The sequence below is a fragment of the Nicotiana sylvestris genome, chromosome 7 (genome assembly GCF_000393655.2).
Source record: "Nicotiana sylvestris chromosome 7, ASM39365v2, whole genome shotgun sequence".
NCBI classification, from domain to species: Eukaryota; Viridiplantae; Streptophyta; class Magnoliopsida; order Solanales; family Solanaceae; genus Nicotiana; species Nicotiana sylvestris.
The window spans coordinates 169391733-169409251 of NC_091063.1; the positions used below are offsets into that span (position 1 = coordinate 169391733).

At 35.3% G+C, this 17519-nt stretch overlaps 2 protein-coding genes across 2 annotated transcripts; one reads left to right on the top strand and one right to left on the bottom strand.

The window, feature by feature from the left end:
- The first annotated feature begins 854 nt into the window (after positions 1 to 854).
- On the top strand, positions 855 to 4961 carry LOC104216848 (AT-hook motif nuclear-localized protein 7-like). Its single transcript, XM_009766983.2, has 5 exons — positions 855 to 1674; positions 2173 to 2240; positions 2370 to 2501; positions 4027 to 4188; positions 4316 to 4961. Exons 1-5 carry the CDS (start codon positions 1119 to 1121, stop codon positions 4646 to 4648), a joined length of 1251 nt encoding a protein of 416 aa, XP_009765285.1. The 5' UTR covers positions 855 to 1118; the 3' UTR covers positions 4649 to 4961.
- A 752-nt stretch (positions 4962 to 5713) lies between these two features.
- LOC104216849 (uncharacterized FCP1 homology domain-containing protein C1271.03c-like) lies at positions 5714 to 7764 on the bottom strand. Its single transcript, XM_009766984.2, has 6 exons — positions 7448 to 7764; positions 7256 to 7337; positions 7094 to 7160; positions 6237 to 6422; positions 6071 to 6131; positions 5714 to 5968 (listed from the first exon to the last, which is right to left on the bottom strand). The coding sequence occupies exons 1-6, from the start codon at positions 7692 to 7694 to the stop codon at positions 5790 to 5792; spliced, it is 822 nt and encodes a 273-aa protein (XP_009765286.1). The 5' UTR covers positions 7695 to 7764; the 3' UTR covers positions 5714 to 5789.
- Positions 7765 to 17519: the final 9755 nt, after the last annotated feature.

The window sequence follows — 17519 nt, forward strand, 5'->3', positions numbered from 1 at the left end:
CAACAAGGATTGCCAACGTCAACGTGAATGCCAAAGAAAAGTATTATATACATTTTTAATCAGAGGTCTCGGGTTCGAATCCCTGGGTATGGAATCGCCTTTGTTCTGAAGCGCTTTATCCCCAATGTGGAACTTCTCTGTGTGAATCCGTATTTAATCGGGTACCAATGTGGGTACCGGACACCGTGTGTGAAACAATTTTTTTTTATATAACTTGATATGCTATAATCAATAATATATGCATTGCATAACTTATTACATATATCAGTACAATATCGATATTCTTTTAATACTAAATATTATATCTAATACGAAAATTTTAAAAATTTTAAAATAAATACCATATTAAATACCAAAATATTGAATATTAAATACCATTTTTTTATATTTTGATATGATAATTCAATATTTATCATATTATGCATAGCCCCAAAAGTAATACGTAACCTTTCATATCAAGCTGATAATATAATCCAGAGAATAAAGTGAAAATTCAATAAAGTTTAATGCAAAAATTATTTGTCCTATCAATATATATAACATAGATATTTTATATATTCTAATGAGTGAATAGGATAACATGTAATATTTTCTTTAACACCACTTCTCCTATTTATGGAAAATTAATGAGATTTGGTAATTATAATTCATAAAATCATAAATCTCCAAAAATGAAAACAAAATCTTGTCATTTATCTAAGGCAAAAAATATAAAAGGGTAATTATGAGAACATAGAAAGTAAACTGGGGACATTTTGGACATTTCATCACAATTAACAAGTACTAGGTGTAGAGTCCAGACAAGGGGCAATTACTATATCAGTTGTTTTTTCTTCACTTTTATTTTCTTCATTGACCCCATTAATGGAGGGAACCTCAACTTTACAAACTCCAAAAAACATCAAACAAAATTTTACTTATGAAAATCAAAACTAAATAGTAGTAATAATCTCCAAAACCCCTTTTCCCTTCTGGCGCCATTTGTTTACCAACCCTTATTTCAAACCAAACCTTTATTTTTTAATTTAATCTCTATTTAAATTTTAAAGTTACATTCTTGATTTTTTCCCACAGTACTGTGTTCTTTTTCTGTTTTGGGTTTATTTTTAGGGAAAAAAATGATGGAAATGGAAGACAAAGAGAGTACAGAATCTGGTTCACTCGGTGTTAACTCAGAATATGACTCACCACCGCCACCACCACACCCCCAACCACCACCAGTAACAGCAGTAGCAGCCAATGGGAGTTTGACAAGTGGCAGTGGTAGTGGGGTTGTGCCACAACAAATGCTGAATATGAACACGAACATGAACATGGGTATGACAACAACTGAGGGGGTAGTAGGGGTGGTGGTGGGTAGTGGGGGTGGTGGGGTAGTGGGTAGTGGTGGGGAGAAAAAGAAGAGAGGGAGGCCAAGAAAGTATGATGCAGAAGGGAACTTAACACCTCAATATATAAAAGCTGCTGCAGCAGCAGCTGCAGCTAAAGCAGCAGTGGCGGCGGCGGCAGTGACGTCACCTGCTGCTGGTGGTGGTGGTGGTGGTGGAGTGACACCACCGTCAGGTTTTACTATAACGTCACCGCCTTCTTCTGCTTTTTCTTCTTCTTCCTCTAAAAGAGGACGTGGCAGACCTTCTGGTTCTTCTGGTAACTTGCAATTAATTGCTTCTTTGGGTAAGTTCTGTTAAGAGATTTTGCTCAAAGATCTGTTAATTCCTTAAAAAATAATAGTTAATCTTTATATGTTTGTTGATTTAAAGGGACAAAAACCCTAGAGCGGTCTTTTTTATTTTGGAATGAATTGGAAATAGCCTCTCTATTGTCTCAAGACTGCTAACGTCTGCGTACATACTAACCTACCTAGACCTCAAATCCTTTCCGGGTTAACGGTGAGGTGGTCATACATATTACCTTCTCCAGTCCCAACATGTGTGTCTTCACTGGGTTGTTGAATAAATCGAAAACAACCTCTTTAACTTATCAGAATAGTGTAAGTTCTGCGTATATACTATCCTTCACCGACCCCATTTGTCTGTCTTCACTGAGTTGCTGTTGTTAAGTGAATCTGAAATGAGGAAGGCAAAAAATCCAAGATTTGGTTTTGTTAGCTTTAGTTTGTTTTACCTAATGATTTTTCTGACGTAAGAGTGATATGCTTTTTGGTGTTTGAAGGTGAGCTGTTTGCACATACAGCTGGAGGGGATTTTATGCCACATGTGGTTACTGTGCATACTGGAGAGGTAATTTCTTCTCTTTTCTTTTCTTTTTCTTTTTGATGTCTATTTTTTGTGTCTTTAATGATGTAATGAAATGAAATACTAGGATCTCCTTTTCAGATCTGAAATGTTTTGTGTTATGTACTGGTTTAGGATGTGGCTGGAAAGGTTTATTCTTTTGTGCAGAAGGGTTCAAGAGGGATCTGTGTTTTGTCTGCAAATGGGGCTGTTTCTAATGTTACAATTCGTCAGCCTGGTTCTTCTGGTGGTCTCTTGACATATGAGGCATGTCTATTCTTGTTTTTCTCTTAATCTTGTATACCTTGTATCTTTTTTAAGATTGTGTTAGCTTTTACTGAGGTTTAGCTAATTGGATGCTTCTGTTATTGTTGTTGCCCTACCTCAACCACCCCCACCTGAAAAAAGCAAAGCAATAAAGAAAAAAGAAAGTCTCAAGATCAAGCTCTAAAAAATTAAAAGATGGTTTCTCTGCGGAAATATAGTTTCTTTTTTATTTTATTTGATAAAGTATATATTCTGCGAAAATGTTGTTATAGCTGGTGAAGGGTAGTTGCTGCCTCCAGGACTTTGGTTCAGTAGTAAGAGCACCTGAGTGATGTGTTAGTTTCACGTCACAAGTTAGAACCGTGCGCTAGTCAGCCTCGGGGATTTCTCGGGTATTAAAAACAAGTTGTTTGTAACTTGACTTTATTTGGTCTTGAAAATTTGTGTCACCATTTATAGGAAATTGACTAAATCAATCCCGCAGTGTACTTGGTGACCTTGATTAGTTTCGCCTTTACATGTGTGTATCTGTGATCTACACCATAAGTTAGGACTAAAACACTTCATAGGAGAGTGGTATATATTGTCTGAATCAATGTATCAAGGAAACTTTGGCGTGCAGCCTGAATGCCATATTGCTTTTACATGGTTGAACTTCAAAAGTAGAGAAGCGTCATAGGGTGCTCCAGTGGTTATTCATCAAAGCACAATAATTTTAAGGATCAAAGATATCTCCATCACTAGGAAGTTCAAGTGTGCTATTGCATGAGCTTCCCATCTTTAACTGATTGCCGTAACTTCTCTTCTGTGTTCTAGTAATTTCCTTCAAATGGGGTTCCCAGATTTACTTTCTGTATTGCAGCTCTCGATATTTGGGCTATTTTCATGTTCATTCTAAAGGGCTTTGCTTCTGTTACAGTACAAAGCATGAATCAGTGTCCACCATTCTGGAGAAATCGTGTTTCTCCTTCTGCCTAATGTTTTATTTCCTTGTGTTTGATAATTGTGTTCAAGTGCTGTTCTTATTTTAAAACAACAGTTCTGAGTTTGATCCATCCTGCCAAAATTCAAATTTAAATGACTAAACAAAGATCCCCATAAATTGTTGTTAGCAGCCAAACTTAAGCTCAGATTGGCATCATTTAATTATGGAAGGCGAGGATCAAATAGAGTTGACACTACACGTCTGAATGAAAATGGTTGTCGGATCACAGATGTCCTATCGCCGTCTCACTTGGATTAATTTATGCTCCCTAATTCTTTTCAGTTTACATGCCTGTTCTCTTCAGCACGAAAAGTGTTTTTGCAGTCTAGAAAGGAAAAGCAGTTCTAGGTTTTCCCATGAATGACTAACCTAATACACTTGCTGACGTAATTATATAGCCATTGAATTTCATTGCATCATTTTGCTACCTCAGCTCTCATGTGCGTTTTGTTTAAGAGTTGTTATGTCGTCTATGAGAAAACAGGAGTTATTGCCTTTTATATCCTGGAAAATTCATATTTAGTTACTCTGCCGATGCAGGGGCGCTTTGAGATCTTAGCGTTAACTGGATCTTACACTGTTTCTGAAAATGGTGGCATGAAAAGTAGGTCTGGTGGATTAAGTGTTTCATTGGCTGGCCCAGATGGCCGTGTTATTGGTGGTGGTATTGCTGGTTCACTTATCGCTGCAAGCCCCATCCAAGTAAGTCCTGTTATGTTATTATATACGGAGTAATAATTGTAGGCCAATTATCTTTTCTGTTGTACGTGTCCACAGCCAACATCAATAGCATACCCTTTATTGATGCCATTTCTTCTTATGTCGCTAGATGGTGGTCGGAAGTTTCATGCCAAATGCTTTTATAAAACACAATAAAAGAAAGCATCACCAAGTCGAACCAAGAATGGCTCCCGTTATCCACAGCTCTCCGGACCCTGTTTCAATGGTAAGACCTGTATCACATGCACCACTTGTGAACAACATGACTCTAACTCAGGCACCTCAAATACCAATGCAAAACCACGGAGAGGTCGATAACAGCACGAGCAACAAAGATATGCCAAATTCCACATCTACCGACACTTCTGACTGTAATGGATCGGAACCAACTTTTGAGCAGAGACCATATCCTGATATTAACCTGTCTATACCTATGGAGTAGCTTGTTAAGTCGGGAAAGCAAACTCGACGATAGTTTCTTTTCCATTTAGCTGATTCCTTGTTTTCCTGACTGCTGATTGTAACTTGAGGAATCATTGTAGGAATGCCTTAGAAACTTTGAAGTATGCTGACATGACTAGAAGAGGGCTAATATATCTTTTGTTTTCTGGTTGTTGTAATGTCTATACAGATCTTTGTTCTTTTCTCTTTGAAGGATTTTACCTAGGAACAGATGCTATATAGTTGCATTAATGTCAGTCTTAAGTCCAAGAACACTCACTTATTCTTATATTGATATCATGTTTTTATGCCCAGTTAGTTGTGAAAGGCTTAATGCAGCGTCTCTCTGAGGCTGTATTGTCTTTTGGAAACAGCTTTTCTACCCGCACAAATTAGGAGTAAGGTCTGCATGCATACTAAACGCCCCAACCCCACCGCACTAATGTCAGTGGGAAGTCCAAGAGGACTCACTTATTCTTATATTTATATCATGTTTTTATGCCTAGTTAGTTGTGAAAGGCTTAATGCAGTTTCTCTGAGGCTGTATTCTCTTTCGGAAAGAGCCTCTCTACCTCTACAAGGTAGGGGTAAGGTATGCGTACATACTATCCGCCTCAAGCCTCACTTGTGAGAATATATTGAGTACGTTGTAACCTCATTTTATTTTAATGCGTCAATGTTAGCAAGCTTCAAAATAGAGTACTTCCGTTGATTGGTTGGTTGTTCAACATATACATCTATGTTATATATGCTTCCTCAAAGGCTTTGTTGCAATTAGTAAAGCAAGTAGGGACATAGTACATTAGACTTTTCTATAACACTATTTTTATATAACAGCCATTCACTATAAAAGTCAAGTTTTTTCCGGAATCTATTATTATGTTATGCTATAATATATGTCCTTTATAGTAGCACTTCAATATAACATCCAAAATATCGGAACAATGCAGCCGTTATAGAGACGTTTGAGTGTAGTTATAAACTGTAAAGACATTTATATTGCATAGGTGAGGGAACCATTCCTCACATATTGTAGCAAACAGTAGTAGATCATTGACATTGTGACAATAGGTTGTACTTAGAAACCTTAAGTAAAACATAGTTATATAAGTTTTAGCCCATATCAAGTAAAATCTCAATGACTAAACTTCAGAAGCTTCCTTTTTTATGCCAAAACGGAGAATTATCTTAACATAGTAATTCCAATCAGGATGAGAAGCTGTTATTGCAGGTTGTCCAAAAGGATGTTCTTTCACGTACGTTGGAACATCATCTGCATCTGCTACACCTTCCAGAAACTTCCGTAGATCGCCGTTAGGACCTATTCAATATGTGTAAAATATAAATTAATCACTTCTAAACGACTTGACAGTGTATAAAAGTTAAACTCAATCCGTCAACATGGACTAGTAGAATATATTACCAAGTAACGTGTCTTTGCCTTTTCCAACTTTGAAAACAGGAGGGAAAACCGCTGTATTAGGCTGCAAATCAAACAAGAATTATCATAAGTTAGTCTTTTTATAAAGAGATTTCTTATGTCTATAGCCAATCTCGTACTCTAGTTTTCAATGAAATGCAAAACGTACAGGGTTAAGTAGAGCTACGTGGGGCTCATCATCAATCAAAAGTGTGTTGGATTCTGAAAATTTTCCCCCACGAAAAGGAAGGATATGATACTTGTTTTCCCATATTTTCTTCATTTGTTTCAAGAATATGGGCTTGTCCTTCTTCTTCAAGCATTTAAAGCCACTGTCAATGCATTTTTCTTGATCCTACAAAACAAATGAAATTTCAAAAGATTTGTTCGTTTTCACAAATTTAACGTAAAAGGATAGCCTGGTGCATGAAACATCCCGCATTTACACAAGATACGGGAAAGGGCCGCACCCCAAGGGAGTGATGTAAGCAGCCTATTTCTGATGCAAGCATCAGTGGCTAATTTCACGGCTCGAACACGTGAGTTATAGGTAACATGGAGACAACTTTACCATTGCTCCAAGGCTTCTTTCTCAAGTTTAACCTAAAAGAGTAGCTTGGTGCACGACAGGATGCGTAGAAGGGCTGCACCCCAAGGGAAGATGATGTAAGCAGCCTATTCTGATGCAAGTATTAGTGGCTGATTTTATGGCTCGAACCCGTGAATTATAGGTCATATGGAGACAACTTTACCGTTGCTCTAAGATTTCTTTCTCAAGTTTAACCTAAAAGGGTAGTTTGGTGCACGAAATATCCCACGTTTACACAGGATACGTAGAAGGGGCGCACCCAAGGGAGGGTGATGTAAGCAACCTATTTTGATGAAGCTTCAGTGACTGTTTTTATGGCTCGAACCCGTAACTTATAGGTCACAATGGAACAACTTTAACGTTGTTGCAAGACTTCCCTAATTTAACCTCAATAAACAAAAAGAGTTCTTTGCTAGATTAAATTGAAAGCCACTTACCCATACAAATAACAACTTTCGTCGAAGTCCAACCATGATGTTGTCTAGAATAGCATCCATGTTTCTCCTATTATACGGACAAAAGCAAAGCTATAGGAACAATAATTTCAAGAAATTATTATTAACTTACTAGGTTTAAAACATTTTAATTGAAATACTAACTCCATTGCAGATGACCATAGTCCGACTTCAAATCTTTCGAGGCAAAACTTCATAAATTGATCACAAAATGGTCTCTTGAAAACTGCTTTTAACAAGGCATCACAACACAAGTTAAACCAACAAATAAAGATCATCACAATTAACCAAACATCAATAAATCATTTTTTACACACACAACACACACACTCAAACCTGAGAAATTTCCACAAACTAAGTCCGGTTTGTAGCTTTCAACAGTGAACCAGTCGCGACGATGCACTCTATGAACCAGCAGCCCTCCAAGATTAAGCACAAGGAGTTTCTTTTTTGGACCAAGGTTCAGTTTCTCTAAGGGAAGGTCTAACTCTTTTCCAATGTCCTTTGTTTCATCTTCATGATCACTATAATCATCATAAAAAACCAGGGTTTTCAACTTCAGATTTGAAAGCTTTCTTGCCATAGTTGAATTTAGAAGAAAGTTTAGTGATAATACTACTAAGACAATTGAAAAACATATGGTTGCATGATTCTATATTTATAATGGTATATATTCAAGGTTTAATGGTTACAAACCCCTTCAAATACTGTAGTTAAATGATGGTGTCTTTTCACTTCCCAAGGTTCATGCATGCTCAAAATTCTAGAGGATAGAATCTGATCAGTTACTGCAACATGATTATCTAAAAGATTATGTTCAGTCATCCGAAAATCAGTAAAATATCTGTTCAGTTTACTACAATCATCATAATCTTGCTAAAATCAGTAGTAACCTAAAGAGCAATAGTTTATCAAGGGGTGGATAACATTATTAATTAAATTGTCAAATAAATATTTCAAGTTTCTAGCGTAGTGGTTACAAATTATACGTCATAGACGTGTTATTTAGGACAAAGGGCAGCCTACTGCATAAGTATCTCGCAATTATACAGGGTTCGAGAAGGGCCGCACCTCAAGGGGTGTGACGTAGACAACCTAACCTAATACAAACATTATTGATTGTTTTCATAGTTCGAATCGGTAACGTATAGATCAGATATGGAGACAACTTTACTAAAGGGAACACTTGCAACAAGAAGATCCGATATTTATTTCATGTGGATACTTTAGTTGGATCTTTTATTTTGGTACACATAAATGATTTTTGTAATATTAGTGGTATAAAGAATTTTGCTGGCAATCACAAAAAAGGTAAATGCCTCCCCTTATCCTCAGCTCTCCGGACGCAGGACGGCCCTGTTTCAGTTTCAAAGGTTAGACCTAGCGGTGAAAAAGGAATTTTTATATTCCTATGTCACATAAGAAATCTTATTAGCCTAAATGTTTAAGGTTTGACTTAATTACACATAGTATACCAAATTATCAATTTTATACCATAATTAATTAAGGGTATAATTAATTGTACATTTTTTACTCCTTAATTAAAGGAATCTGCATATTTCTCTCCTAATCCCTCAGTCCCACCCACGTTTTACTCATACCCACGTTCTTTTTACCATTTTCCATCTTCTGAAACCAAATTCTCCCTCTAAATTCACAGAAAATTGAAGAAACCCTTCAACAAAGTTGGTTCCCCATTTTACTCCAGTTGAAATTCATCAATGAAGAACAACAAAGTTCATCAAAATTGAAGTCAAATCTTCAAAGTTCATACACACATTTACCTTCAGCTTCAAATTTTCTCAATGAAGAAGAACAAACCTTCAAAGAGACAAGAGAGCAGCAATTCCACCATTGACAACCATTAAAAAGTTTTGAAGTTTTGAATTCAAATTTGGGTTTTAAAAAATCATTATTTGTTTTGATTGGGTGTTGTTGTAAATAATTGGGAATATGTTTTGGACTTTATATCTCAATTTTGAGGGGTTTTGGTGAAGATTTAGACTTGGTTTTGGCTGAATTTCAGATTGAAACTCGAAGAAGAAGAAGAAGAAGAAGAAGAAGAAGAAGAAGAAGAAGAATTGTAGCAATTGTAGAAAAATTGCAGATAAATTGTAGACTTTTTTTTTTGCAGAAGATTTGTAGAAGTTTTAGTCGTTTTTGATTTGTGAAAACAGAAAACAAAGCATCTACAATCCGAATACAAATAATCTACAATTTATCTACAAAATATCTACAAACTGGGTATATTGAATTTTAATATCCCAATTCCCATTCAATTGTAGCTTAATTTATATTTTCGACATAATTGCATTTTTTGCAGAAGATTTTGTAGCAGGTTTAGTCGTTTTGGATTTGTGAAAACAGAAAACAATGCATCTACAATCAGAATACAAATAATCTACAATTTATCTACAAAATATCTACAAACTGGGTACATTGAATTTTAATATCCCAATTCTCATTCGATTGTAGCATAATCGACATTTTCGACGTAATTGCGTTTTTTTGCAGAAGATTTGTAGAAGTTTTAGTCGTTTTTGATTTGTGAAAACAGAAAACAAAACATCTACAATCAGAATACAAATAATCTACAATTTATTTATAAAATATCTACAAACTGGGTACATTGAATTTTTATATCCCAATTCCCATCCAATTATAGCATAATTGTGATTTTTGACATAATTGCGTTTTTCAGAAGATTTGTAGGAGTTTTAGCCATTTTTTTGTTTGTGAAAACAGAAAATAAAGCATCTACAATTAGAATACAAATAATCTACAATTTATTTACAAAATATCTACAATTTATCTATAATTTCTACAATATGTCTTCTTCTTCTTCGAGTTTCAATCTGAAATTCAGTCAAAACTAAGTCTAATCTTCACCAAAACCCCTCAAAATTGAGATATAAACTCCAAACCATATTCCCGATTATTTTCAACAACACTCAATCCAAACAAATAATGATTTTTGAAAACCCAAATTTGAATTCAAAGCTTTCAAGCTTTTTAATGGCTATTAATGGAGGAAAATATCTGGAAGAATATTTACTTCCATAATTGTAGTGCGCCTAAATAGGAATATCTGGAAGAATATGATTTGATCTGATTTACGCCAAATCTTTTTAGAATATTCTGTTCCTCAATTTTAGCTCGACAAATTAGGAATATTCAGTTACTATTAATTAGTATTTAATGATTGGTATAATAACTGTAGAAAAAATATGGACAGGGCGGGTAAATTAGAAACTATGCACATTTTTTGTAATAAGGTTTCATATAGTATAGAAAAGAAAAAATCTCGGTGAAAAATAGGCGGGTTAGACTGAATTTGGACGGGTCAAGATAGATTGAGTCATTAAATGAGTCATTGTACAACCCAGCCCAAAATATACTTGGGCAAAGATGGGTTGGATCAAGATGGGTTAAACAATGGATCATAGTTCAACCCACCCAACTTGACCCATATTTTAGAATCATGTTTCATCTTGCATAAACAATGCCTGCAATGCCTTTTACCTTTTCTACACCTATGTATATTCCCAACTTTCTTATCTTCCTCATAATTTATTCATTCCATGCACGACGCATAATTGCTAGATATCTAATTTTAAATTTTTAGCTGAGAAACACATATGGATTAATCTTTAACTCAACTATTTATGAGCTTTTATAACTTCCTCAAACTAAATAACTATTTAAAAGTGTAAAAGAAAGAAGAATAAAAGCAAAGAAAGTAGCGGTTGAAAAAAAAAGACGGTGTTTCAGAAAAGTTTTTGAAGAAATTTTTTGTGCAACATAAAGGTTTGGCTAGTTGACTTTTTTTTCCCGATGTTGGAATTGTTCCATAAACAATTCATTTAGAAAAGAGTCTTCCGGCCACACGAAATTTTCAGAAAACTTTGTCGATTCCTTTTAGAGAAAAACAACTAGACAATTTTCTGTACAAACTTTGATTTATATATATTTATATAGTTATTATTTTTCTTTACAATGTAACACAAGAAGCCTTACTCTCCATTCAATAAGTACTCCCTCATTTCCAAGAAAAAATATTATTAGTATTTTGAGAATCAAAATATATTTTTAAATAACAAATTAGTATTCAAAATTTGTAAGTTGAAAAATATCTTTTATGTTATTTCTCAATAAGTAAATTTCAACACAACTCAGTTACAAAATTATTCATATTTACATCAAAAATTAAAAACCTTGATTCTCATTTTTAAACTTAGATACATGACTAATGATGGGGCAACTAAGTAAATTTCTAGAAAAGCTTTTAGTTGCGTTGAGATCCCTTTATTTTGGGTGAGCTTCATGAGTTGTATTTGGGCTACTTCATGGGTCAGAATGGATTATAAAAAATGTTAGCATAACTTGAGCTCAGCCCAAATAGACCCATGAACTAAAATATTTGTAGCCCAACACATCAATTTCTAAGCGGGTTGGGTAGGTTTGGACCCAAATTGCCATCCATGGTTAGACCTATTTCACAAGCACCACCAACCAATAAGCAACATGACTCAGACTCAGGCTCGGACACCTCAAATATCTACCGTCAAACCTCTCTATAACAACCTTTTTTGTTCCAATATTTTTTGGCTGCTATAGTGAGGTGCTGTTATAAATGATATTATAACATAACATAAAAATTAATTCCGAAAAAATTGGCTTTTATAGTGAACGATTGTTATATAAAGATGTTGTTATAGAGATGTCTAATTGTATATGCAAAGCCAGAGAGAGGTCGATAATAGCACGAAGATCCACCTAATTCGACATCTACAAACTAGTGGCGAAACCATGATTTTTATCTAGGGTGTTCAAACTTGAAAGAAGTAAAAAAAATCGATAAAAGGGTGTTTAATATATATATATATATATATATATATATAATTTTCAACAAAGGATAATCAATTGACCACCCTTAGGGCTATGTAGCTTCGCCCTGCTACAGACTCTAACAGACAAGGGACAATAAAGGAGCAGAGACCATATTTTGATATTGTATCTATACCCATGGAGTAGCTCTTTAAATCGGGGACCAAACTTGACTATAGTTTCATTTCCATTTAAGTTGATTCCTTGTTTTCCTGGCTGTAATTCGAGGAACCATTAGGGTTGCCTTAGACACTTTGCAATTTGACGTAGCTGTATAGGTCAAAATCTAATCATAAGAACTCTACTTAAGGAAGAACGACCGAGAGTCAACCGCCGAAGTTACGTATAGGAAGCAATACACCAACAAATGATTTAGCCACGGACAGGGCCAAACACTCAATTCGGTCCGAACGGCTAGTTCAACGCCTATACATTTTAGGGAATATTCTAAGGGATATTTCAAGAATGTAGGTACTCTGGTTAAGGACCGCCAGGTAAGGAAAGCGTTTTGTATAAATGTCATGAGAAGAGAGTAACAAGGGGGGGGGGGGCTGGAAAAAATGCAAAGAGGCATACATATTTCTCTAAAGGTGAAGATGTTCTCCTATCTCAGGCTACTCGCCAAAAAAGGAGAAAAGAGCTTAGAATCTCGGTATTCATCTATAATTCAACTTTATCAAATGTAGGAAGGTTTGTCTTGTTCAAGAACGGTGACTCTTTTTTTTTTATGTATTCTTCGTTATCATTCGATATTATTGGAGCAATCATCCTTTTCTTATATTATGGAATTTAATCGCAACCGCAATCAAATTTTATGTTCAGCTATGCTTGTTTATTCCTATCTTCTATTTCAGATCTAGAATAAATTATCTTTGGCTAGGATTTTTTTCAAATCTTCTTATTTAATTGGTTTAACAAAAAAGGCTTAAAACTTTTTGGTCAAACAATTTAGCACAATCTGTGGGAATTTTCTAGCCAAAGTTTTAGTTTCCTTTAGATCTAAAGTCAGAGTTCCACTTCCCGTTTGTCGTAGCTTTCCCTCTCGTTACAAACACCAACTTGAGAAATTTGTAGGCAAGCTCTTGAAATAGCCGAACCAACCAAGGTCAGATATTTACATGAAATCAAAATTATGTTTGATATCTATACGAAAGCCACGTCCTGCTGTAATGATGGGTTTGGTACGTCGTAAGTATGAGTTGTCAAAGTAGGATTATAGCCACTACGCACTGAGCACGTCCACAATCTTATTGATATATTAACGTTAGATACCAATCTATACTTTATGCACACTGATCTCTCTCTCTCTCTCTCTTAGGAAGGGATGATAGCCTATTGTGTAGTTCTTTGAAATAACAAGCTTGTCCTGCCCTATGTTTGCGGTATGACTTATGTTTTCCTTATTTTTGTGCACCTGGGACTGGATCGGACCGGGACTCGAACTCGAGATCCCAGCGGGTGAAGTAAGTTGTCAACCTGTAAGATGCCCAGATTCAACTAACAACAAAGCTAAGCACGAGGCTGAGATCAAATCTGAAGCCATCATTCCAGTACGAGGCAAAACGGTTCGTTCTACAGCATCCATCTCCACTTGTCAACCAATCAAGCCGAGGTAACAAATTATTTCGTTTGGGTTTAACTTTCTATTTTCCTTTTAAAATGGGATAGGAACAGGAGCATTCTCCCAAATATGCAAATGGGGAACAAACACCATTAAAACAGCACACTAAGAGAACGTTCCGTGCCATATCATCCTGCAGGAAATGGTCGAGCGAAACCCCCCCAATAAGTTCATACTTAACGCTATAAAAGGAAAAGCTTGTATAGATTGGGACTGGGTCACCACCCCAAAAAGCATACGAATCTCTCCAACACGCAGACAGAACACAAGTGCGTGAAATTCACCTACGCACTCGCCAAAGCAACTATGTGAAGACACAAATAGCTAAAATTTGATCTCGTCCATAAATTAAGACGTCCCGAAGCTTGGGCACGACATTCATCGCCTGATTTATCTACTACCTTTCCAAGCAAAACGATGAAGGGAATATATAGACTGTGACTCCTCGAATGTATGTACGGGTCGTACAACAACATGTAGTCTTCTCCAATGAATGAGTAAGCAAAGCAACATACAAAATTCTCACGTAACTACACCAAGTTTACACATCACGCTAACGCAGGAAATGTACATTCAACCTTGCTCGAATTTATTAAGAGTTAAATTCGACCTCGCTCGAATTAGTAAGATAAATTCGACTTCGCTCGAATTAGCAAGTCAAATTCTACTTAGCTCGAATTGACAAGTCAAATTCGACCTCGCTCGAATTAACATGTCAAATTCGACTTCAACAAGTCACGTTCAACCTCAAATTAGCAGTTCAAATCTGACCTCGCTCGAGTTAATAAGTTAAGTTTGACCTCGCCCGAATTAGCAGGTCAAATTCGACCCCGCTCGAATTAACTACCAAAAGTCAGGGACTTATTGCGAGAAGATCCAAGAAATTCGAAAAGAAAAGAGAAGGAAAGGCCAAAGACATACAATCAGGGACGAATCGAATATTTCATTCAAAGGAAAAATAGCGTCTTACAAAGGGCCAAAAGGGGGGCCCCCACCCAACCAACTAAGTACAAAAAAAAAACTAAGTACAGGAGGAAAAGTTAAGTACAAAAGTACAAAAGCTTCACTCAGCACCATCCCCATCCACGTCGTTATCTCTCCCCCCGCATGGTTCAGCGACTTCACCTTCACTGTCACCCTCTCCATCAGAATTTTCATCATCAAAGGTAATCCCGTCCTCAGCCTTATTGTCTCCATCGGCCTCCGATGTCGCGGGATCATAGCCGCAGGCAAGCGGGCCACACGTGCTTTAACACGAACTTCTTCAAAAGTGGCTTCCGGAACATTCCCCGCTGCCAACAAGCCCTTATATATATCCCGCTAAGCCTCAGCATGGATCCACAACTCGTACAAATGACGAGGAAGTTCAACAAAGGCAGACGCAGGAGGAGTCGAAGCCAACAATCGCGCCCTCTCAGCCTCGAGAGCGGTAATTTGATCACCCAGGCTCGAGACATCTCTCTCAAGCCCACCAATCTGCACCTGCCTCAGAGCGGCCTAAAAAAATGCGAAGAGGCATACATATTTCTCTAAAGGTGAAGATATTCTCCCATCTCAGGCTCCTCGCCAAAAAAGGAGAAAAGAGCTTAGAATCTCGGTATTCATCTGTAATTCAACTTTATCAAATGTACGGAGGTCTGTCTTGTTCAAGAATGGTGACTCCTTTTATTTATGTATTCTTCGTTATCATTCGATATTATTGGAGTAATCATCATTTTCTTACATTATGGAATTTAATCGCAACCGCAATCAAATTTTTTGTTCAGCTATGCTTGTTTATTCCTACCTTCTATTTCAGATCTAGAATAAATTATCTCTGGCTAGAATTTGTCCCAAATCTTCTTATTTAATTGGTTTAACAAAAAGGGCTTAAAACTTTTTGGTTAAACAGTAGTCACATAGAGTGAAAGATGTTCAACTGAATATCCTTTATCGAAAAATTATACTGAATATACTATGTATATAGGTCAAAAACTATATTTTACACACACACACACACACACACACACACACACACACATATATATATATATATATATATATATATATATATATATATATATATATATATATATATATATTAAACCTTGAATATTCTTTGTAAAATTCCTAACTTTGCTATCTTCGTCTTTTGGTTATTGTAACTTCCGTAGACCTTTGCTCTTTACTTCTTGAGTATTCATTGGTAATTTGGAAAAAATGTACCGTTTTCTATCGGTATTTAATTCAAAAAAAAAATATAAAATATTTCTTTTTGGTATTTAATTTGAAAAAATATTCATTTTCATTTTCACTGCTATCACTATCAAAAACAACGCTCTTCAACTTTAGGTTAGGAAATTTCTTGCCATAGTATAATATTTAATTTGAACAAGACTTTAGAGGTTAATATTAATTTGACACAAATGAGAAAAACATGGTAATTCTATATATATAGTGGTGGTTCACCGTTTAATGGTGAAAAATCCTTTCAAATACTGTAATTATTTAATTAAGATATGGATCAGTCTATTTCCACTTCCCAAGGTTCATGCAATGCATGCTCAAAATTCGAAAGGCAATTAAAAATTTGTTCAGTCACCCTTTTAAAGAGAACAAGAAAATATCACAAGTCTATTATCAATCAGGGGCGAAGCCAGGAATTTTCCCAAGAATATTTAAATTTAAAAGACTTAAAAAAAATTCCCGACAAAAAATGTTCAATATATGTTATACACTTTTAAAATCCTAGCATTATAATTTTTCGATGAATTGACCACCCTTACCAGCCAAAGTGTAGCTTCGCTCCTAGTACTACTATGATTATCAGAATTTGTAAGGATTGAGCCAAAATTTAAACTTTACATGTCTTCTAATTAATCTTAAGATAATAATATTACATGTTAATAACTCGATTATTTATTTAACTTTTGTCCATAATTAGTAGTAAATTTTTTAATATAATTATAGAATTTGAACTAAAACTATTAGGTTCGCGGAATTCGTATCCTGCCTTCTAATTCCGTTTTCCGTCCCAAATAATTAGCCTACAAAAATGAGTTCAGTAATTAACCTATAGGCTAGAGAGCCAGTGGCTGTGGGTGAACCCGTTGGCTAAGTTTCTCTTAAAAGTGTTGCGGTCCACTGGTTAGACTGTGGCGAACCCATGTACAATGGTGTGCGTTCACGTGACCTATAATAGCCAATTTGGCTAAGCTTCTAAAATTATTTTATTTTGACAAGTAATTTTCTTAAAAAATATATTTGACGATAATTAGTTTGTGGCTACTTAATTTAAAAAATACTTTTTTTTATACACAATTAATTTCTCAGTTCCTCTAGTTGGGTGGGCGTCGACCGACTGTTCAGCCCGATCCCTCTAAAACTTATAGAAGAATTAACCCAAATAGCAGTTCACCCAATCGTTTAAACTAAAAATAGCCCGTGGAGGTATAACATATCCATAATTTATGTACTATATGTGTATAATTATATATAAATAATGTATTTTATGTATATGGTTAGAAAAGTAAACAATGAATGTGACCGACTATTTATGTAAAGATCCCAAAATTTTACGTGACTAGCATTCATTCGCAAATCTTGTATTGAAATTGAGACGGCTCAACCTTGGAAGCTAATTCGCGTGTAGGCAGCACGTCGCACCGTTGACTCTATTTATTCATTAAATTTTCTTTATTTCATTTTCTATTTTATATAGGCTTGAACATCAACTAGTGTTTGACCAAACCTATAAAAAGTGCTTATAAGTATATATTTTTCTTAAAATTTGGAAAAGTTATTTTTTTTGTTTCTCAAAAATTGTTTATGTTTTTACTCAAAATTAGTTTTTCTTTCTAAAAATTTGGCCAAATATCTTTAACTTTGAAAAATATATTTTTGATCAAAAAAATACTTTAA